Source organism: Manis javanica, chromosome 3 (assembly GCF_040802235.1).
Source record: "Manis javanica isolate MJ-LG chromosome 3, MJ_LKY, whole genome shotgun sequence".
Classification (NCBI taxonomy): Eukaryota; Metazoa; Chordata; class Mammalia; order Pholidota; family Manidae; genus Manis; species Manis javanica.
Genome location: NC_133158.1, coordinates 203,472,023 through 203,493,236, shown reverse-complemented (window position 1 = coordinate 203,493,236; position 21,214 = coordinate 203,472,023). Strand labels below are relative to the sequence as shown.

Below are 21,214 nucleotides of genomic sequence, written 5' to 3'. Positions count from 1 at the left end.
CGTACAGTGCAAGCTAGAATATCAGGCATGTGTCTTAGGAAAACAGATCTCAGCCAAATGTGAAGGGCGTTGCCCTTGTCCTTCAGATACACCCACGAGTACAAGCAGAAACATTCTGAGAGGTAAGTGAAGAAAATATGTCTATAGTTGTACATTCGTTCCTGCTATTAAAATGTTTTGTAACAATTATCAGTAAATACAACAAGAAAGTTTAGTAATATTGTAACCGAGGTCTTTTTCTTTTTTTGCCTTGAGCTGCATCATTATAGCATGCAGTATTTTTCTATAGATTCATATTTATCTTGATAGCAATATTTGGAGGTTTCTCTTCTACATGCTCATCATATATAAGAAATCTTAAGCATTGCCTTCTATGAATTATTGTGCACACAGTGTGTGTTTTAACATCCAGTTTTTCTTTGGGAGCAAGTTAGTGGTAAAGTAGTAAGTGATAAAGTAGTTTGGTCAGATGTGAGGTAAGCCATGCAATTAGCACTAACCTTTTTAAGTAACAGTGTCTGCTCCATTTATTGTGTGTGTGTGTGTGTGTGTGTGTGTGTGTGTGTGTGTGTGTGTGTATACAAAATTTCCTCCTGAATAATTTCATAATTCAAACTTTCTTTTGATTATGTCTGGAATTTGTAAATCTTTATTTTCATTACTTTGCCTAATAAATTAATGAAATATATTGAACTCGATATGTATTATACTATATAATTTGACCTTTCATAGATTATTTAATGTAGTTTACATTCTTTATATATTTGAGATGTTGTTTATGCCTTCAAAAAATCTCCATGGCTGCTTGTTTCAATTCTTCCCACCTACGGATAAAGAAAGAGATTCAGTGAAAAGATGTTTAAGTCAAAGACTATTTTATGGAACATTATCATCAATATTTATCACATATTTTATTACCATCTGAATCTTGTAATTAAACAATTATTGTGGGTTTTTAATGTAGAGAACTGATTTTTGCCTTTTTTCCTGATAAATATCAATAATGCATATGGAGACAGAAAAACTTATTGAGAAATGTACTTAATATACGCTATGCATTTTCCTAAACAGAGAGTACTTGATATTTCGTGTTACAGTCCCATGATGAATATTTTTTTACAGATAAAACTTTTGATCTTCAATTATGCCTCTTATATTGGATTTTGCTCATTAAGTAATATTTAAGATAATTAAAAAATTAAAGCCTGTTATAGCATCATCTTTGGTAAAGTGGCTAGTCAATTATATTATTCAAAAGCCCATTAGGTGATTTGTTACTTAATGGTAAGTCAGTGCCCAGACATAGGCAAAGTGGGGAAAGACGCCAGCCAGTGAGTTAGGGTCTCAGCTGCCTTCTGCCAGCCTGTGCTTAAAGCCTCACGCTAGAGGCCTCCCGCCTTCCAGGGCAACTTCTGAGCTTGGTTCCCTCTGGACTCCTGGTCCCCAATCCACTCCCTCTCACAGAGCCCAAATAGGATTGTCAGTGAGAACTTAGATACATTGATCCGCCCCCGTATGATTAAGAGCTAATTACAGTTTTCCTTTAGCTGAAGTGCTGGGGTGGCTCTGCCGTCCTCATCCCCACACCCTGGCTACCCAGAGGAGCAGCTTCCTCTGAAGTGAAAATCACTTCAGGCGTGAAGTGCCTGGCAGGTTGTGCCCACCCGTGTCCTCTCTGTGGGAGGCCACCGAGGCCACTGGGAGGGAGCAGGGTCGCGAGTGCACACTCACAGTGATCCCAGCCTTCAGCATCAGCAAGGTTCCCTGCAGAGGGCATTCTGCTTTTGGACTGGCTTTCACATGAGAAGATGCGTGTGATGTGGCCTCGGTTTATCATCACTTCCAACAAACCACAAAAGGAACTGAAGATGCATTAACTTGGGAGGACAACACATCTTGTCAATAAACAATAATTATGTTTCATGTTGCTTAAATTTTCTGTACAATGTCTATATTAATGTCAGGAAGGACACTTTTCTTAAAGTTGTATCACCAGGAGATAAAGATCACTTGTGTTCAACTGTGCATAGAAAGGCGGGCATGGCCAATTTAAACCGATCCTGCTCTGGTAGTGTGTCAGGGACGAGCAAGCACAGGGTTTTGCTACCCACGGTGGAAAAGCAATACGGAGTTGTAAATGTCATTTCTACACAGCACCAAAGGCCAAGAGACATGGGAAATGTAAAAGTTCAGTATCCCTTCTAATCTTCCAGCTGTCATTTACATTAGAAGAATGCCTTCTGTAGACGGGGCAGTACAGGGAAGTCTATTTAATAGCATCTCTGTTCTAGAAAAAGTGAGGAAGAAACTACCATCAATGAAATAGTTAACTCTCCTGACTTACTGAATTTGAGGTCAAACTGGCACCATAGTGTGTTTTCATTGTGGGAAGAGCACAGTGAATTCTCAAATCTACTTGACATATGTTCAAAATAATAAAAGTGCATTTCTTCATATAGTAAGAAAAAATAAACATCTCCTCTGATCCAAATGTATTCAGTAACAGATGTACATAAATTGGTCCAAGTATATATATTTTGTTCAAGTAGTATATTTAAGAAAATAATAGGTAGTTGACACTTTTTAAAATTCCAGATTCTGATTTTACGTAGATAGGTAAGCACACCCCGTCTTCAATCACTGACCTCACTGCTCTTCTAACTCACAAAATTGAGATGACCAAGTCCAGTGCTTCTGGACTTTTCATGTATTACCCACCCCTCCCCGCCCCCAACACACACACATACAAACACACACTTTAAAAGAAATTGTTATTTGGTCACAAATACAGAATGAGTGTTTGGAAGGTTAATCAATTCCATTCAAAGACTCTTGGCATTTCAGGTGATTTCTAAAGGCCCTTAGTATGTTTTATATGGCCAGATTATTATGAGACTCAGAATTGTGGACATGGACTATGAATAGACTATTTTCCACTGATGCTGTATATGTATACATATAATGGAACCCTAAATGTCAGAAGGGACTTGTAGCACCAAAGATAAAAGCATCTGAAAGGACTTGAGAAAGTGTCTACTTTGAGCTGGAAAATCCAGACCCAAAAGGCTGCCCTAGAAATGTCTTGAATGACCCGCGCCACAGGCTCTGCTGTACAACATTGGATCTATGTCACTGGTGCTCTTTTAGGTTAGTCATTTGGCTAAATTCAGAAAATTCTTTTAATTGGCACCCTCCTGTAGTTTCAAACTCAAGTATGCCAATGTCCAAAACACTTTTGTTTATCATTATGGATTTTATGTAGCTATTATGGTTTTATATAGCTAATCTCAATTTTTTATTAATTTTAAATAATATCATTTTTTTTATCCTCACTTCTAGCATGCTCGAAACTCTAACACCTTCATAATTTTAATGTTGAGTTTGAGTGGAGATAGCAACAGAGATGGAAGAGGACCTGTAACAAATTTCAATATTATCAGAAAAACAAAATACAACAGATGCTGGTGAGGATGGGGAGAGAGGGGGACCCCCTTGTATACTGTTAGTGGGAATTGGTGCAGCCACTATGGAAAATAGTATGGAGATTTCTCAAAAAACTAAAACTGGAAAAACCATATGTCCAGCAATTCCACTTCTGGGTTTATATCTGAAGGAAATGAAGTCAGCATCTCAACAAGATAATCTGCACCCCCATGTTCATTGCAGCATTGTTCACAATAACCAAGACATGTAAATTAACTAAGTGTTCGTTGACAGATGAATGGACATATACATACATATAATATGGAATATATATAATACTACATGTAACATAGAATATATATCATGTACACACCCACACATATGTGTATGTGTATACATAAAACATATGGAATATTGCTCAGAAGAAGACCCTGCCATTTGCAAGAACATGGATGAATGTGAGGACACTGTGCTAAGCCAGTCTATACTTGTCTATACTTCAGCCAAAGAAGGAGAAAAACCACATGATCTATTTTATATGTGGAATCTAAAAAAGTCAAGCACAAAGAACCAAATGATAAACAGTGGTTACCAAGGGTGATAAGGTAGGGGAAATGGGGAGATGTTGGTCAAAGGGTACAAAGCTGAAGCTACATAGGATGAACTAGTCAAGGGATCTAATATGCAGCATGACAGCTACAGTCAATACCACACGACTGAACACGAGTCAATGCCTCTCTATAGAACACCAGAGAATGCCACCCTGTGAAATACTAGTCAACACCACAGTACTGAACACGAGTCAATACTGTCTTGATGAACACTTGTCAATACCACAGAATTGAACATTAGAAATTTGCTGAGAGACTAGATCTCAGGTGTTCTCAATACATATGCACACATACAAGATGGAAACTATTTGAGGTGTTATGTTAATTAGCTTGCCTGGGTGACTTACGGAATGCTAACACAAATTACCAGCTCATTTTTTCTATGTCTGTGGTCCATCATTTCCACTATAGCCTCACTGATATTTTTTTTGTACAATGCGAGAAGCCTCCTCCTATCAGAAGCTGAAATCATGTAACTCATCGTATTTCCCTTTATGCTTTATCCTCTTGAGTGTCAGACCTAAATACTCAGTCACATAAACCTATTAGCCACCATCTAAGACTGGCTTGCTCCGAATTTTGATTGTGTGTGTGTGTAACTTTTACAGAATTTCTTTTTGTTTTGTGTGTTGTTATGCTGTGGGTAGTATAATTTACTGACAAAGAGCACAGATTTTAGAATCCCTGTCCTAACTGGCTGTCTGGCCTTTAACAATACATTCAAATTTTTGAATCTCAATTTCTTCATCTGTAAAATCTAAAATATATACATCATAAAGATTTATGAATATATATCCTCAGATTAAACCATCTTTGAACTTCTATTTCATTTTAATTGATGATACTTATAAAATACTGTTGAATTCTCAAATTATGGAATTTTTTCATATATTAAATGTCACTCGTTATTTTATTTCTTACACTTTTTTATCAGGTTGGTTACAAAAAAGTTGGAGAAGTTTTCATTTTTTAGAGTCAATACTGTTTATATACTTTGGAAATTATCTGTACATTGAGAGTTTGAAAGAGCTCAGCTATAGAATTCTGTGGCCAAAGAGGTATTTTTGGTTATTTTCGTTGTTAAATCTTTCCAAACTTTCATAGCTACTGGATTTTGCTGTATGTGTGTATAGTTTCTTCTTGAAATTATGTTAATTTATACTTTGTCAAATAAGTGCTCATTTAAATTTTTAAATGTATTGAACTCAATTATCCAGGATATACTTTTTGTAATTAAAAACACTCCTTTTAGGCCACTTAAGATCTCTGGAAAGATATAATAGTTTTAACTAAAACTCAATATATTCATTAATGCCTATAACTTCATTTCAGTGTTTTTGCAATTATAATTCTATGGAGTTAATTTATTTTGAGTTTCTTAAATTCCTCAGTACTCGGTTTTTGCTAATTAGTTTGTTTCAGACTATGTGTGTATTAAAATGCTACCATGGCACTGGGGGACTAGGAAGAGGTTAGAAGAAAATGGTTTGATTCATATGTGTTGCAAGAATGACTAAAAGTCATTTTTTTCCCCAAACATTAAGCCTTGATGTCAGCCACACATTTCTGCATGTCAGCATGATGGGTTCAGTGGCAAAGTATAAGCCATGGTGTTTGCTTCCCTTCTTCTCTGGCACCCAACTCAGCCTCAAGGTAAAGAAGGAATTGTTCTGACTCCCTCTTATATCAGAGACCCTTGAAGCCTGTAAAATGTTGCTGTGGACTCAGAGATCATTGAACAACATAAACAAAAAGCTCTTCTTTTAATGAAAGAAACCTCATCTAAGACTGATTGAAATGGTTTTAATAGATGTGGGGAGCTGTCAGTTTGTACAGTTCCAGTTGTCCTTTGAGAGTCTAAACTAAGAAGCCTGATAGTTTTTATTCACAGAAAGACAAGAGATAGATGAGTTCTTCTGTAATCTGACACAGTCATTATTTTCTGTTTACTTCATTGCTCTGAATCCTGTGGAGACCTTCTAAGAAAGATAATTTATTTAAGTTTTATGATGTGATTATAAATGTATACATTTAAAAACAGTACATTAAAAACTTATTTATGCCTTTTTCCAATTGGCAGAAATCAGTTTTAGCATTTCATTTCTAGAATGGACTTTGAAAAAAATATCCTTTGTATGACGTGTCGACTGAAAAACACAGCTGTTATGTTTGACAGTTAGTTCGTTTTCTTACTGAGGATCCTAGCTACCCTGTCACCCAGGAGGAGTTTGGGAAAACTGCTCCAGAGCTCCTGCATTTGGAGACAACTTAAATATCTTTTCTACAGCAGGGGATACATGCAGAAAAGAAGTTGCCTTTATCAATACATCAAGCAGTGTGGCAAGGGTACATGTAGTCAGTGTCCTCAAGGATCATGTTATGCACAGTCCAATGCTATCTCTGAGTGAGAGGGGGGACCAGGATCAGGATTATTGTCCTAAACAGAGAAAAGGATTATTTCAGGTGAGATCACCTTCATTTGGGGACAAACAGGTCTCATTAGGTGGATTTACCTCATCTTCCTTTGGGGACAGAGAAGGCACAGGTGTCAGATTGTCATACTGATGTTGACAAGAAATTCCTGACTGAATGCAGTTAAATGAGGGATTAAAGCCCAGGTTTGGTGACTTGGTCTAGAAGTGATCCCATGTTAGGCCGGTCTTTCTTTTTAATGGATGGAATGCATTTTGAATAAGCAACAGTGACACCACCTATTAATATACTCTTAGAAAATGCACACTTATCCATGAAAAAACAATATTCATAAGTAAGTTCTTTCATAATTTTGTTTTACTGGATTCATACAAAAATAAAATTAAATATAATTATTGAGATGTGTTGTGTGATGCATTATAATTAAAAATGAAGTTTAATCTTTTGGAACATTTGAAGCACATTACTGGATTAAAATTAATATTTGTTCAAAAAAAACATAATCTGGAAAGGGAAAGTTTTAAATGTGGAGATTGTTGCTCTTCCCTGGCAAACTATATTTTTGTGTTGCTATTTAAATGATTTCATTTTACACAGATATTTTATTTTATACATAAAATTATTTGGGGGTTAATTTTTATCTTCCATATTAATTCTAGTTAGAAGTTTTGTATTTTGAGTTTATGAAGTTGTATGCTATCAGATATAAATGAGGAGATAGCCCTGTGTTATTTCTTTTTTTTTTAAATGAAGAATAGCTGACATATATTAGTATCAAGTATTCAATATAATGAATGAACAATTACATTATAAAATGTTCATCACATTAAGTCGTTACCATCTAGATACAAAGTTACTACAATATTATTGACTATATTCCTTATGTGATACTTTTCATCCCTGTGACTTATTTATTTTATAATGACAGTTTGTACCTTTTAATCCCCTCCACCTATTTTGCCTGTCCCCCCAAACCCCACCTTTGTGGCAACTACCAGTTCTCTGTATTTATAGTTTGTTTCTGTTTTCTTAGCCCTGTATTTGTTCTTACAACACAAAAGGACTATTTATACATAGTCCTTGTTTAACTACTTTCAGGTTACAGCTGATGTGTTACTTGAAAATAGTTCTTTTGGAATAATATTTCAGAATTTAAATTATAGTTTCTTTATGTAACTGACTCACTTTTTCCAAAAGTATCGATGAGTTCCCAGGATCCTAATGATGATTTTAATCCTCAAAATAGGAAAAGAAAGCAAAGTCAATGCAGTAGTTATATAGTCTCATAAAAAAGTTGATTTGTGAGTTCAGAAAATAGAAAAAACAGATTGTCAACTTTAGATATTAACGAAATGTCATCTATATTTTATAAAAAAAAGAAAGCATGAGGCCAGATTAAATTAAAAGTAAAAAATGAAACTATATTCTTTTCTATAAAATCTATTTGAAACAAATAATTTAGTTGAAATAAGGTCACTGTATATTCTAATTTATATTTGTTTTGTAATACATTTAAACCACTTGATGATTTACTAATTAATGAGTTTACCAAATGAATTATTTTATCTTAGAAATAGAATAGGTTCTGCTACTTTTGTTTCCAATTATGTTACTTTGCTAATGTCTAAAATAGGAAAAGGAAAAAATACACTGCAACTATATAATTGATGTTTCTATTTACAGGTTAAAGAATGTCAACTATGCTTATTCATTTTCTTCAATTTGAAATTGCTTACAAAAGTAAAATTATATTTCATTGTATTGCGTATGCCTTGGCAACTAATTTCAAAAGCATATTTCAAGATCTTTGTGATTTTTTGTTGATTTAATTACAATTTACCTTTTCACTATTAGTTTGATTTAGAAATCATATTTTAAAATTCCTTGAACAAAAAGGGGTAATATCATGAGTAAATGTTTGAACAAACCACTCTGCAAAGATTTTCAGTGAATTAAACATGTAGAAAAGTGGTTGTATTTGGATTTTTAATATTTAATTAAGGATGTGTGATGGGTAAATAAGATTGTTCAATGAATGGAAAGCAGGAGCAGTTAGGCTGTAGATAATATATGAGGCTTGAGATGATAATGATCAAAGTATCAAGGATGAGACTCAGGTGATGGGTTCAGGACATATTTCTGAAGCTAAATGGTCATGACATGTTGATTGGTTGGATTTAGGAAACATGAAGTAGCCAAGAGTCAGTTATAACTCCTGAGAAGATGATGGTGATAAAATCGAAATGGAAAAATTGTTAAAATATCTAGTGCAGATGGGAAAATCACTGAGTTCCATATTGGAAAGTGTGTTTAAGGTGTGTAGGCTCCATCCAAATGCAGACACATTTCTGTTTATACTTCTTGGGGAAGAGGTCCAGCTAGCAGTAAACACTGGAGATCCACTGAGGTGTAAACGGAGAGAAAAGTCAGGTGAAAGCTCTGGAAAAGGCGAATATGCACAGACTATCCCAGTAAAGGAAGAAATCTATGGAGGATTTAATGAGGGAAAAATGAGAAACAGGAGAGGACAGTATCCCAGACGCTGAGAAATAAATTCTGGCTTGAAAGAGATAGTGAGCTTGACTCTGCCAGTCAGAACGTCAGCAGTGATTGTAGAAAGAGCCACTTCAGCCTAATGGGTGTGACATGAAACGATGCAAATTACTTGGCATATATAATTAGTATAAATACTTGTTCCTTCTTCCACCCTACTCATCTTCAGTTCCCAAAATGGAACTCATTTCAGCCAAATGGTGGGGTTGACAGAATGCAATATATATGTAGAAAGTGAAGGAAAAGTGGGAAATAGTTTATATCTGGCATCTATTATGTGTCAGCCACTTTGCTCTGTCATGTCATTTGCTCCTCAAAACTGGTAGGTATTATTTGGTATACCAGTTGAACACACAAGGAAACTGGCCATAGTTATGGGATGTGGCCAACATAGGATGGTTACCAGGCAGACTTTCTCTCTTTGAAGCCCACACTCTGCATAGTTCTTTCTAAAAATAAAGAAATTTGAACCCAGGTTTGCCACCTTTGAAAACTTTGACTAAATCCCTTAAATGTGTTGGCCTAAACTTTTAGCAAATTCAAGTAAAGGACTGAACTAGTATTATTTAGCCCTCATTAGTATATGCGTGATTCTCCTCTAGGTGCTTTACATGCATTATTTCATTTAATTCTCTAAAAACCCCATGAAACGGATTCTCTTTGTATCCTCACCTTACAGAAGATGAATTTGAATCACGGAGAAATTAAGTACCCCTTCTGAAGTCTCAGAGCTACTAAGTGTTGGAGCAAGGATTTGAACTCTGTTTGCTGCCCCCTAACTGCTACCATTAGGATCCTTAGGATCTCCCTATTATGGTCATATGACATGTTCTTTCAATAATAGTATTTTGGGGTGTGCACATATTTGGGCATCTGTGTAAAATGACTTACACAGTCATATTGGCCATATCCCTTAACTATAGCCAGTTTTCCAGTGTGTCCAACTGGTATACCAAGTAATACCTATGAGTTTTGAGGAGCAAATGACATGTCAGAGCAAATGTTTGTGTTTTGCAATAGGTACCAAGAAGGCATATATAAAGAATGACATTAGATTTTCAAAACAGATTGAGTACAACAAAACATATCCGTATACATTTAAAAGAAGCAGTGTTAAATCATTTTAGGTTGCTTGTTGAAAGTCTGATCATTTGTTGGCTAACTTTGCCTACAGTCTTGGCCAACATACTTTCTGGAGCCAAATTCTCAGAAACTATTAAATGATTAACATTCTTAGATGCCATCAAAGGAAACGTATGTCATTCAGTTTTCTCTCTTTAGGTGGTTGGTTTGTAGCTTCCCCAGTAGCATTTTTAATGTTTCTCGGTCGATGCAGGAAGTCATTTTAGCAATTCACAACTTGCTTTATGTATCACTCACTGATCTTCTATGCACATTTTCTTCTAAAGTATATTCATGCTTAAGATGACTGGGCAGACTTTCTGTCTTTGAAGCCCACACTCTGCATATTTCTTCCTAAGGATAAAGAGAATTGAACTTAGGTTTACCACTTTTGTAAACTTTGAGTAAATCCCTTAAATATATTGGCCTTCACTTTTAGCAATTTACAAGTAAAAGGGCTGGACTAGTATTATATAGCCCTCATTAGTATATGCTTGACCTTCCTCTAAGTGCTTAAGCTAGCTGTTTAGATACATCCCATGCTCCTGAAGAATCTATTTCTGGCTCTAGGCTTCATTAAAAATATCAGGACACAATATAGTTATGGTTATATAATTTTCTACTTGATGACAAAATGATACTGCTTCCATTATTTTTACAGAATGACTAGAATTAGGTAAATATAAATTCACTGGTAATGATAATATTACCAGAAATAAAAATGTGTTAAAGAATTTTAATGTATGATTTTCTTGAAAACATCTCTAATTGTGAAAATAGTAATCTTTGAGTGAAACAACCTGATGAGGAGGTCTTTTACCTTATGCCCTTTGAAATAAGAGTGTGTGAACACTTTATTTTCTATTCACTGCCCTTTCCAGTTTTTCATATTTTTCTCTGTTTATCCTTCTAAAAATCTTATATAAAATAGCACTTACTTGGTTTAAATTTATATTACATTTTCCTTAAAATATATTCATATTTGTTTTTCCTTTGCTTGTGTTTTCTAAAGGAGAGAGCTCTAATTATTTCTAAATGAAAACTTCTCCTCAAATATGACAGTTGTATTGTATTAAAGGAAATATTTTAACTCTAATAGAATTCACCCAAGACAGAAATAAATTGCCAAAGAAGGTATAATAGTACCAGAGAACAATTGTAGAGAAAGCTATTTTTTGAATCACAACAAGGTTTAGGATGTCAATGTTTGTAAAAGGATTTTTTTGACACTGCAAAATAATTTGTGCACATGGTAAAATGATAACTAGCACAAATTGGAGTATAATGAGAAAATATTGCCAGCCCATGAAGTCCTGGCCTATCAGTCAGAGGTAACCACTTTTAACCACTTTCATGATTAGTTCTTGTAGTTGTTCCTATCATTACTCGTCATACGTACTCCTTCCCTGGTGATGTATCAATCAGAGACAATATCTACTGACTGACTATTTTGAAAGATAAATATTTAGCTTATGTCACTATCCAACTACCCCCTCTCAGTGGGTGCTAGTCAACTATTTCAGTTACTGTATTGGTGATCTTTGTGATTTTGAATAATAAATGTCACGTTTTTCTTGTTCCATCAACTTCAGAAAAATGTCATCAGACTCTCTTAATCAGACACATCTCCCTCCTCGTCTCTTCTTCTTTCACTGTATATATTTTGTTTATTACAATTAAATGCTGTCTTTTAAATGTATTCTGTGATTTTTCTGCTGTTAGATCCTGAAGTTTTGAAAGCCAACAAATACTTTTAATATTACTATGTCTGTACATAACACAGCAGGCCTGCTCCACAGTGCCTCTAGGGACCTGGGGCATTGAGAACCCGTGTGAACAAGCTCACACTGCCTCTGTTCCATTGGGCAAGAAGCAGGTTGATTTTCAGAATTGTTTCAGTTACTTTCTGAGTTTTTGAAAATGTGGCAAGGGACATTCCAGTTCCTGCACTCACTGGCCCCCTCTTGGCATCAGTCTGGGCTGACATTTCCATGCTTTGCTGCATCTGGACCTGTTGTCTAAGCCTGCAAGAAATGCACATCTGTCACTCTAACTTGTATTCCTCTCTGTCCACAACTGAATTCGGCATCTTCCTTTTACTTGTGTGTCTCCTTTGGTTTTCTGGAATATATTCCTTATTGTTTTCTTGAAAGGAATGTGTGGATGATGGACTTTTTGAGAATTTCAACATCTGGAAAATCTCTATTTTGATTTTAGGGCTGTAAATACCAGGACTGAGAAAAAAATACCAGATAAAATCTTACATTTCCTCAATAATTGAAAGCATTAATTTTTTTGTCTCCTAACTCCCTCCTACAGTTGTTGATAGAAATAATAACCTTTATGCTATGTCAAGTGCAATATTGATAATTGAAAACAATATCATAATTAAAGTAGTATACCAATAACATTATTGGTGGACTTACAGACTAAAAAGCTCTGCCTACGAGAAAATCTACAACTATATAGTAAATTAAATAGAAATTTAACTTCCTCCAAATGTAAACATTTTAATCATACATAGTTTCCACCTCTTTTTTTTAAAGATGCAAGGATTTCACAGAAAAGTGGCACTGATTACCAAAAGGCATGACCAACATATCATAAATTCATGCTATGTATTAATGAATCACATACTCTAAGTAAGACAAATACCTCTGTATGTCCTTCAAAAACTACATATCAGTCACTCCTCTATCAGATAATTTTCTTATAGATTTTAGTCACATTTGAGCATAACAAAGATAAATGTGCATAATTATTTGTTTAAGAAAAATGCTTTACCCTTTGAGCATACTAGCAAAACCTTCTGATAGTATAGCCTAGTTATGCAAAGTATTGATATATTTACCTAATTAGGTCAGGAAAAATAATTTTTATTAAAAATCTACAACTTTGGGCATCACTTCTTTCAATAAGGTATTAAATTTTTGTCTGGCCTATTTTTCTGTCATTTTGCATATAATTCACGTACCAGACTGAGTTCTGTGATTTATATTTCTGAAAGTCATGATCCTTATAGAGTCTTCTATTTAAAACCTAAATATACAGGGAGTCAGTCTATCCTGGTGCTTGAACTCACACCGGTTGTGGTCAGGCATGTGTGCTTACATTAGTGACCTTGCCCCTGACTTGAGGCTTGGCCTTGAGAAAATTAGCAAAACACTCTAATTTTCAGTCTCCTGTTTTGTAATGTAGGTAATATTAAATGCACTGGGTTTTAAGTTTAAATTGAATTAAGTGGAGACAGTGTTCTTAGCATACTACTTAAATGGAAACTTCTATTTTTCAAGGATCCCTCTTTCATTCATTTTTTTAAATTTAGTATCATTAATATAAAACCACATGAGAAACACTGTGGTTACTAGATTCCCCCCATTATCAAGTCCCCACCACATACCCCATTACAGTCACTGTCCGTCAGCCTAGTAAGATGTTATAGAGTCGCTACCTGTCTTCTCTGTGCTATATTGCCTCCCTGTGCCCCCACCCTATGTTATGTGTGCTAATCGTAATGCCCCTTTTTCCCCTTATCCCTCCCTTCCCACCCATCCTCCCCAGTCCCTTTCCCTTTGGTAACTGTTAGTCCATTCTTGGGTTCTGTGAGTCTGTTGCTGTTCTGTTCCTTCAGTTTTTGCTTTGTTCTCATGCTCCACAGAAGAGTGAAATCATTTGGCACTTGTCTTTCTCCGCCTGGCTTTTTTCACTGAGCATAATACCCTCTAGCTCCATCCATGTTGTTGCAAATGGTAGGATTTGTTTTCTTCTTGTGGCTGAATAATATTCCACTGTGTATATGTACCACATCTTCTTTATCCATTCATCTACTGATGGACATTTAGGTCACTTCCATTTCTTGGCTGTTGTAAATAGTGCTGCGATAAACATAGGGGTGCATATATCTTTTTGAAACTGGGATCCTACATTCAGGGATCCCTCTTTCTTAAGGGTGTGGGATTTTTCCCGCTTTGTAAGCCTACCACTTAGTCTGTATAGTTGCACAGATGCTGGTGGCAGACAGGAAACTACTAGGTACCTGCTCACATCTGTGCTCCTTGACCCCTAGTGCTCAGAGGTGATGTGGGGATGCATTGCTCACTGTGCAGTTGGGTCACTGCTGAGGGACCCCAAATTTAGGAAACCCCAGTCACAAGGAGGCTGATGACAAACACATCCAACCTCTGCCCCAGAGGAAGACATCATCCCCACTACCCTGGACAACAGTACGCCTGCCTTCTGCTCTGTGGGAGGTGCTCCCCCACCCCCAGGACATCTGCTGTGCAGACATCCCTGGGAAGATGGGGCGAGAGCAAAAGCAGCTACGAACACGTTGGCACAGACCGTGGTGATTGTCATTAGCGAATTCTTCCCTGCTTCCTAGAGAACACTGGCTGGCTTTTGAGCTCTTTGATTCTGCTTTACCTTATTCTTCTTTCCATTTGAAAGTATATCTGCCCCTCTAACCACCCTGACCCTGCTCCCTTCCCCACTGCCAGCCCTGCTCCCAGTGTCTTCCGTGGTCCTTGTTATAGGAGGTGGCCAGAGAGTAATCGTGGAAATCAAAGGAATTGCATTTCTAAGTTTATGGGTCAGGAGTCTAAATAAAGTAATAGTAACAGTGAATCTTAGAGAAGGGAAGTTAGAGATTTTCCATCCATAACTCTCAAACTAGAGTACATGTCCCCTAAAATATTTGAGCTGAAGACCTTCATTTAGATAAAGGTATATTGGGAAAATATTACTAGCTCATCAGGCTCTTCATTGTCAAGTAAGTTTGAAGCTTATTTTGAAGCTGATTGCTGAACTTGAAGTTAATTTTAAAAGTTGAAATGATCTTAAATCAATTTATATAGAAATATTAACTGAATACATAGCTTAGGAGCAAAAAAAAAAAAATCCTGCAATTTTGGTTTCTTTCGAGTTCTATTAATTAGTTATAGCTCTGTGGCCCTGGAACAGGCTTTTAAACTTTAGAGTTTTCTGTTATAGAATATAAGTATTTTATTTTAATATTAGGGAATTTAAATGAAATATGGTAAGTGAAATAATTTTTAGATTTAAATAAACTTTAAAAATTTAGAATCACTTCCTATTTACGAAAGAGCTGGAAAGATAACAGAAAGTCACCAGGTAACCCATACAGTGTCCCCTATTATTGCCAGTTTAGGTTTCTGCAGCACGTCAGCCATAGCTAATGAACCAATACTGATAATATTATTCTTACTAAACTCCGTAACTTATGGACATTGCATTAGTTTCTACCTAATGTCCTTTTCTCTTCAAGGGTCCCATCCAAGAAACCACATTACATTTTTGGATCGTATCTCTTTGGGCTTTTGTGTGATGATGACTGTTTTTTTTTCCAATCCTTTCTTGACCTTCGTGACTTTGACAGGTTTGAGGAGTGTCCGTCAACTGCTTTGTAGAATGTGCATGGATTCAGGTCTGTCTGGTGTTTTTCTTATGGAAGACTGGGGTTATGGGTTTTAGGAGGAAGAGCACAGAGGTCAAGTGTCATTCTCAACAAATCATATCAAGGGGACAAACTCTCAACATGACTCATAACGGATCATCTGACCATAGTAGTCTTGGCTAGATTTCCACAGTATAAATTCATTTCCCCCAACCCTTTCCCTGCTGTACTCTTTGGAAGCAAGTCGTTAAGAAAAGCCCACACTGAAGGGCTGAGGAGTTATACTCCAGCTCCTTGAAGCTAAGTATCTACAAAAATTATTTGAAATTCTATATGAGCACTTTATCTCTCCCTCTTCTTCTTTCCTTCCTTTCCTTCATTCTTCCTTCTTTCACCATCATCTGTCTTTACACATTTACTCATTTATTCATTTATATTAATGTGTACTCATGAATATTTGTTTTATCTTACCAGGTATAATTCAGTATTACTTTATTTTATTGCTCGGATTGTCACAGGTTTGTCCACTGAGAGCTCTTTCACTCGGCTGCTGTGTTCCTTTGCCATATATGCCCCATTGCTTTGTTTTCTGAGCACTTCTTTACTTTCTGGAACTATAAAATGCTCCAGATGTATTTGTATATATACTACTCCAATCCTGGAATCAGCCATTCTCCAATATTGCCTGGTACCTTTTCTTGGAGAATGGTATTAAAAACTGAGTTTTGAGCGATGGGTGTGCTGGGATCTCATTTCTTCTAGACCCTCTCAGTGGCTAAAGCTGTGACCTTGTGTGTATGTGTGTGTGTTTGCTATTTTATGTGGCCCTTCAGTGGACTACAGGGGTAACCCAGATATGCGATTAGACTTCTCAGCCCCCATAATCAAGTGAGCAATGCCTTATAGTATACAAATATATTTCAAATCAGTTGGTAATTTTTAGGAGTGTGGCTGCTGAGTTGTATGGTAAGTCTATATTTAGTTTTATAAGAATCTGTCATACTGTCTTCCAAAGCAACTGAATCGTTTTATCTTCCTTTCTGCAGTGAGTGATAGACTTCTGCTGCTCTGTATCTTTACACACCTTTGTATTACTTGCTTTTGCATATTAGCTATTTTAATGGGTGTGTGGTGGTGTCTTGCTACTGTTTTATTTTGTATTTCCATAATGACAAGTGCTGTTGAATATCTTTCCATGTTTATTTTCCATCTGTATATCATTTGGTGAAGAATCTGTTCATATCTCTTGTCTGCTTTTCAACTGAGTTGAGTATTAAGAGTTCTTTGTATTTTCTAGATACAAGTTCCTATTAGATATGTAATTTATGTATTTTACTCCGTTCTGTGGCTTTTCTTGTCCTTCTCTCAAAAGTGGATTTGCAAGTTAAGTTTCAAAATTTAATGAAATCAAATTAATCTATTTATTTCTTTTATATATCATGCTTTTGTTCTTGTATATGAAAATTCAAACTCAAGATCACACAGGTTTTCATTTATGTTTTCTTCCAGTATATTTATAGTTTTACATTTTACATTTAGGCATCTAGTACCTTTAAAGAGATTTGTGTCTGGTGTAGAGTCTGTTTTCTTTGCATGTGGTCATTTTGCATATGTTTCTGCAATTCTCCATCTTTGTCAAAAGTCAGTTTACTATATTTGTATGGGTCTATTTCAAGCTTCCTATTATGTTTCACTGACCAATGTGTCTATTCATTTGCCAAGTCCATGTTGTCTTTATTACTGTAGTTTTATGGTAAACCTTGAAATCCAGTAATACGAGTTCTTGTATTTTATTCTCCTTTTCAGAATTGCACTCGATAATCTTTGCCTTTCACTATACATGTTAGAATCTATTTGTCAATGTCTGTGAAAATCTTGCTGAGAATTTGAGATTGTGGTGAATCCATAGCTCAGATTGCATAGAACTGCTATTTTAGCCAAATTAAGACTCCCAACCTGTGAACATGTAATACCGCTCCATTTATTTAGATTTTCTTTGAGTCTGTCATCAGTTTTTAACACACAAACAGTGTACATGTTAAGACTGACATTCTATGAAATTTGTGGGATGCTATTTTAAGTGATATGTATATATTTTTCTCTTTTGAGGTCTGATGGTTCATTTTTGGTATTTACAATGATGATTGATGTTTGTCTATTGACCTGCAACCATGTTAAATTATCTTACCAGCTTACTAGTTTCAGGAGGTTTTTTTGCTTTGTTTTTCTGTTTCCAGTCTTGGGCAAAAATTACTCAATCTCTCATTAAATTTTAGCCATTTTTTTTAATATTGTAAATATTAACAAATATATATATCCTTATTAGAATGAGAAAGTTTCCTTTTTTTCTTAGTTTTAACCAGAAATAGGTTTTAACTTTCTTTGGTGATTTTTCTGCAGTGATTGATATGATCTTTTTCTTCTTAATTGTGTTAATATGATAAATTGCATTGATTGATTTATGAATGTTTAACCAGTCTTATTTCTGGAAATTAATTCCATTCCATTGTGATATATCATTTCATATATACTGTTGAATTCAATTTACTGCTATTCTGTCAGGGGTGTTTTGCATGTATGTTCATGATGTATTTCAGTTTATGATTTTCCTCTAATGTTTTTATTTTGTTTTGGTATCAGGGTAATGATTATCTTATGAAATGAGTTGGAACGTGTTCCTTTTCAAATTTCTGGAAGGGTTTTTGAAGAATTGGTAGTATTTATTTTTTTCCTTACATAATTGGTAGAATTCATCAGTGAATGTATCTGGGTCTGATATTTTCTTTTTTGCAATGTTTTATCAACAATTCAACCTCTTTAACAGATAAAGGGCACTGAGATCATTTATTTCTTTTTGAACGAGTTTCAGTACATTTAGTCTGTCAAAGAAGTGATCTGATCTAAACTTTCAAATTGTTGATCGCATTCCCTTGGAAGCATTGACGATTGCTTTCATTACTGATGTTGCTAATTGTTGTCTTCTCTTTTTTTCTTGTTTAGCCCATCTAGGTGTTTATCAATTTCATTGCCTTTTTTCAAAGAATCACCTTTTGGTTTCATCTATTTTTCTCTATTAATGGACTATTATTAGTTCCACTGAGTTCTGCTCATTTTTTTCCCCTTTCTTTTTTGTTCTTTTGCTTATCTAGGTTCAATTTATTCCCTTTTCTCTAATTTGTTTAATGTGCAAGCTTAGATTATGTTGTTTTCTAATATATTCAGTGCAATAAATTTTATTCTAAGCACTGCTCTAGATGCATCTCACAAAGTTTGATATGTTGTATTTCCATTTTTCTTTAAGAAATTTTTACTTTCTTTTTACTTTCTCTTCAGATGTCTTTCACTCATTGATTATTTACAGGTATAGTTTATAGTTACCAAATATTTGGAAACTTCTAGGTATCTTTTCTGTTACTGATTTCTAGTTTAATTCCTTTGCATTCAGGAAATAAATTTTGTATGATTTATATTCTATCACATTTATAAAAGTGTGTCTTATGGCCCAGAATGTGGTCAATTATGGTGACTGATGTGCGCAAACTTTAGAAGAATGTGGATTTTGGGTGGAGTATTCTCTAAATATCAATTAGACTGAGAGGATTACTAGTACTGTTTAGGTCATCTGTATCCTTACTGACTTCTCCCATTTCATCTGTCAATTACTAATAAAGACTGAAGTCTTCATGTATAATGGTGGACTTGCCTAATTCTTCTCTCAATTCTGTTTGCCTCCTACAATCTGATACTCTCTTGTTAGGTGTAGACCTGAAGCCCTGGACTCTGTCTGTTGCAGTGTTTGTTTGATGGTCTGTTTGCTTCCTTAGGTAACATAGGAAGTTTTGAGAGGCTGGGGGTAGCCAATTCCCCTACCCTTACTGGAATAAGGCCCTGGCAAAGTATATTCCCTGGAAGGAGGTCCTGTTACAGAGAAAGTTCTGGCTTATTGCAGGATGGTTAGCTGCTCTTTTCTCCTCCTACCAGAGCCACAAAGGAATATTCCCTTGTGTTCTTAGAAGGGAAGCCCATGGAAGTGTGGGAGCTTGCCAGGACCACAGCTCCAGAGGTTCTCATCTTCATGCTGTCCACACTCAGTCTTCAGCATTTTGTCAAAACCACCATTTCTCTGCCCCAATCAGCATAGCCTCTATGGCCTCCAAGGGGCCACACACCCATAGACCTTCCCCTGGAGCAGAGCAGTGTCTCTTCTCTGAGTTGGGGTTTGGTGTCCGTATTGACCTCTGGTGACGTCCTTGTCCCTGGTCTCTGGAGATTAGGAGCTCATAGGATGAGGGGCTTAAGAAGGCTTCCAAAAGGCCACTCTTTCCTACTGCTAGCCTCAGGGGGAGAGTTTTCTCAGATCCTCTCCATAAGAACATCACAGGTCTGAACAGAAAGCTACAAAAATGTGAGGCCCTCTTCACACACCAGCCCCAGCAGCCCCCACCCTCCCACTGGTCTACTCTCCACCTCCAGCTGTAGATCAAAGATGCCATGTAAGTGTGTCTACTTGCTTATGGATCTCTAAGCCTGTGTGTGAAGTAGATAAATCTTGGATGCTGCATCTCTAGATTTTCCAGACTCGTAGATTTCAGGGTGGTGCTTTGCCCTGTACCCTCGTTTCTCAGAAGCGTCTAAGAAAAGAAAGTGATTTTCAGTTTCTTCAGGTTTTTCTTGGCAGAGGCTAGGAATAATGACTTTCAAGCTTCTGGACATGTTGGTTCTTCAACCAGCAGTCTCTAAAAGTACTGGTAGAATAAAAACCACAATTGTTAAGGCATCAGTAGTCATTACCATTTAACTTATTGGAGCATCATACTGACTGGTTGCCTTTGAATGAAACTGTGACTCAATAGTTAAAAAAAAGATGTGGTGATATTTCCTTTCTATAAGTATTATAGATGCTGGAATGCATTCACTTTCTCACCAGATTGTCTGGAAACCGAAAACCAAATGTGCAAAAAAGCCACGGTACTTGTAGACTTCGTCTGTGGCTTTGAAAGGGGGCAGGAGAGTCAGAGATCTTCATTCCGCTGGCTTATTAGATGGCCTTACTCTTACTACTGTAAGATTTTTGACTGTAAAATTTGGCACGTGTTAACTCTGATTGCTTTAACTCAAAGACAAAAGTATCAGCATTTTACAGGTTGTAAAATGAACGGCACTGTCCCTTTAATGATTCCTCTGATCCTGCAAGATCAGGCACCAGAGAGCCTCCCAAGCATTTCTCAGCAGTTGCTCAGTTGAGTCAAATTGAGGGCTGTGCTCCATGAGTGCAGGAGCGGCTTTGTAGTTTTATGAATAATTAATAAAACCATCAACTCATAGCCCTCTCTTCTAGCTGAAAATTTTGTTTTAATTGACTTGCTTAACACAAAGTCATTCTTAAAAACTTTATTAAAAATGAAGCTCAATTATCAAAACTATAAATTTCACGAAAGGCATTAATGAGCAAACAGAAAGTCATGCCAGGACATCAGAGCAAAGATAATAATAATAATCACACATTTTATGTGATTTTGGCCAGAGATCTTTTTAGGTGACTTAGTTAGGCCCTGATTCCAAATAGTATGGGGAATTTACAGAAGAATAGTCCTGTTGTTTGGTTTTGCTTTGTACGATTAAAGGAATAAAATTATATGGACACAATTTGACTTTGTTA

The 21,214-nt window shown here is 35.9% G+C and overlaps 1 protein-coding gene across 4 annotated transcripts in view; it reads left to right on the top strand.

The window, feature by feature from the left end:
* Positions 1-21,214, top strand: part of SPOCK3 (SPARC (osteonectin), cwcv and kazal like domains proteoglycan 3) — a 399,525-nt gene that overhangs the window by 280,888 nt on the left and 97,423 nt on the right. For all 4 annotated transcript variants that reach the window (XM_073232634.1, XM_073232632.1, XM_073232633.1 and 1 more), the window contains exon 6: positions 8-122. In XM_073232634.1, the coding sequence (XP_073088735.1) occupies positions 8-122 (115 nt within the window). The remainder of the gene's footprint in view (positions 1-7; positions 123-21,214) is intronic.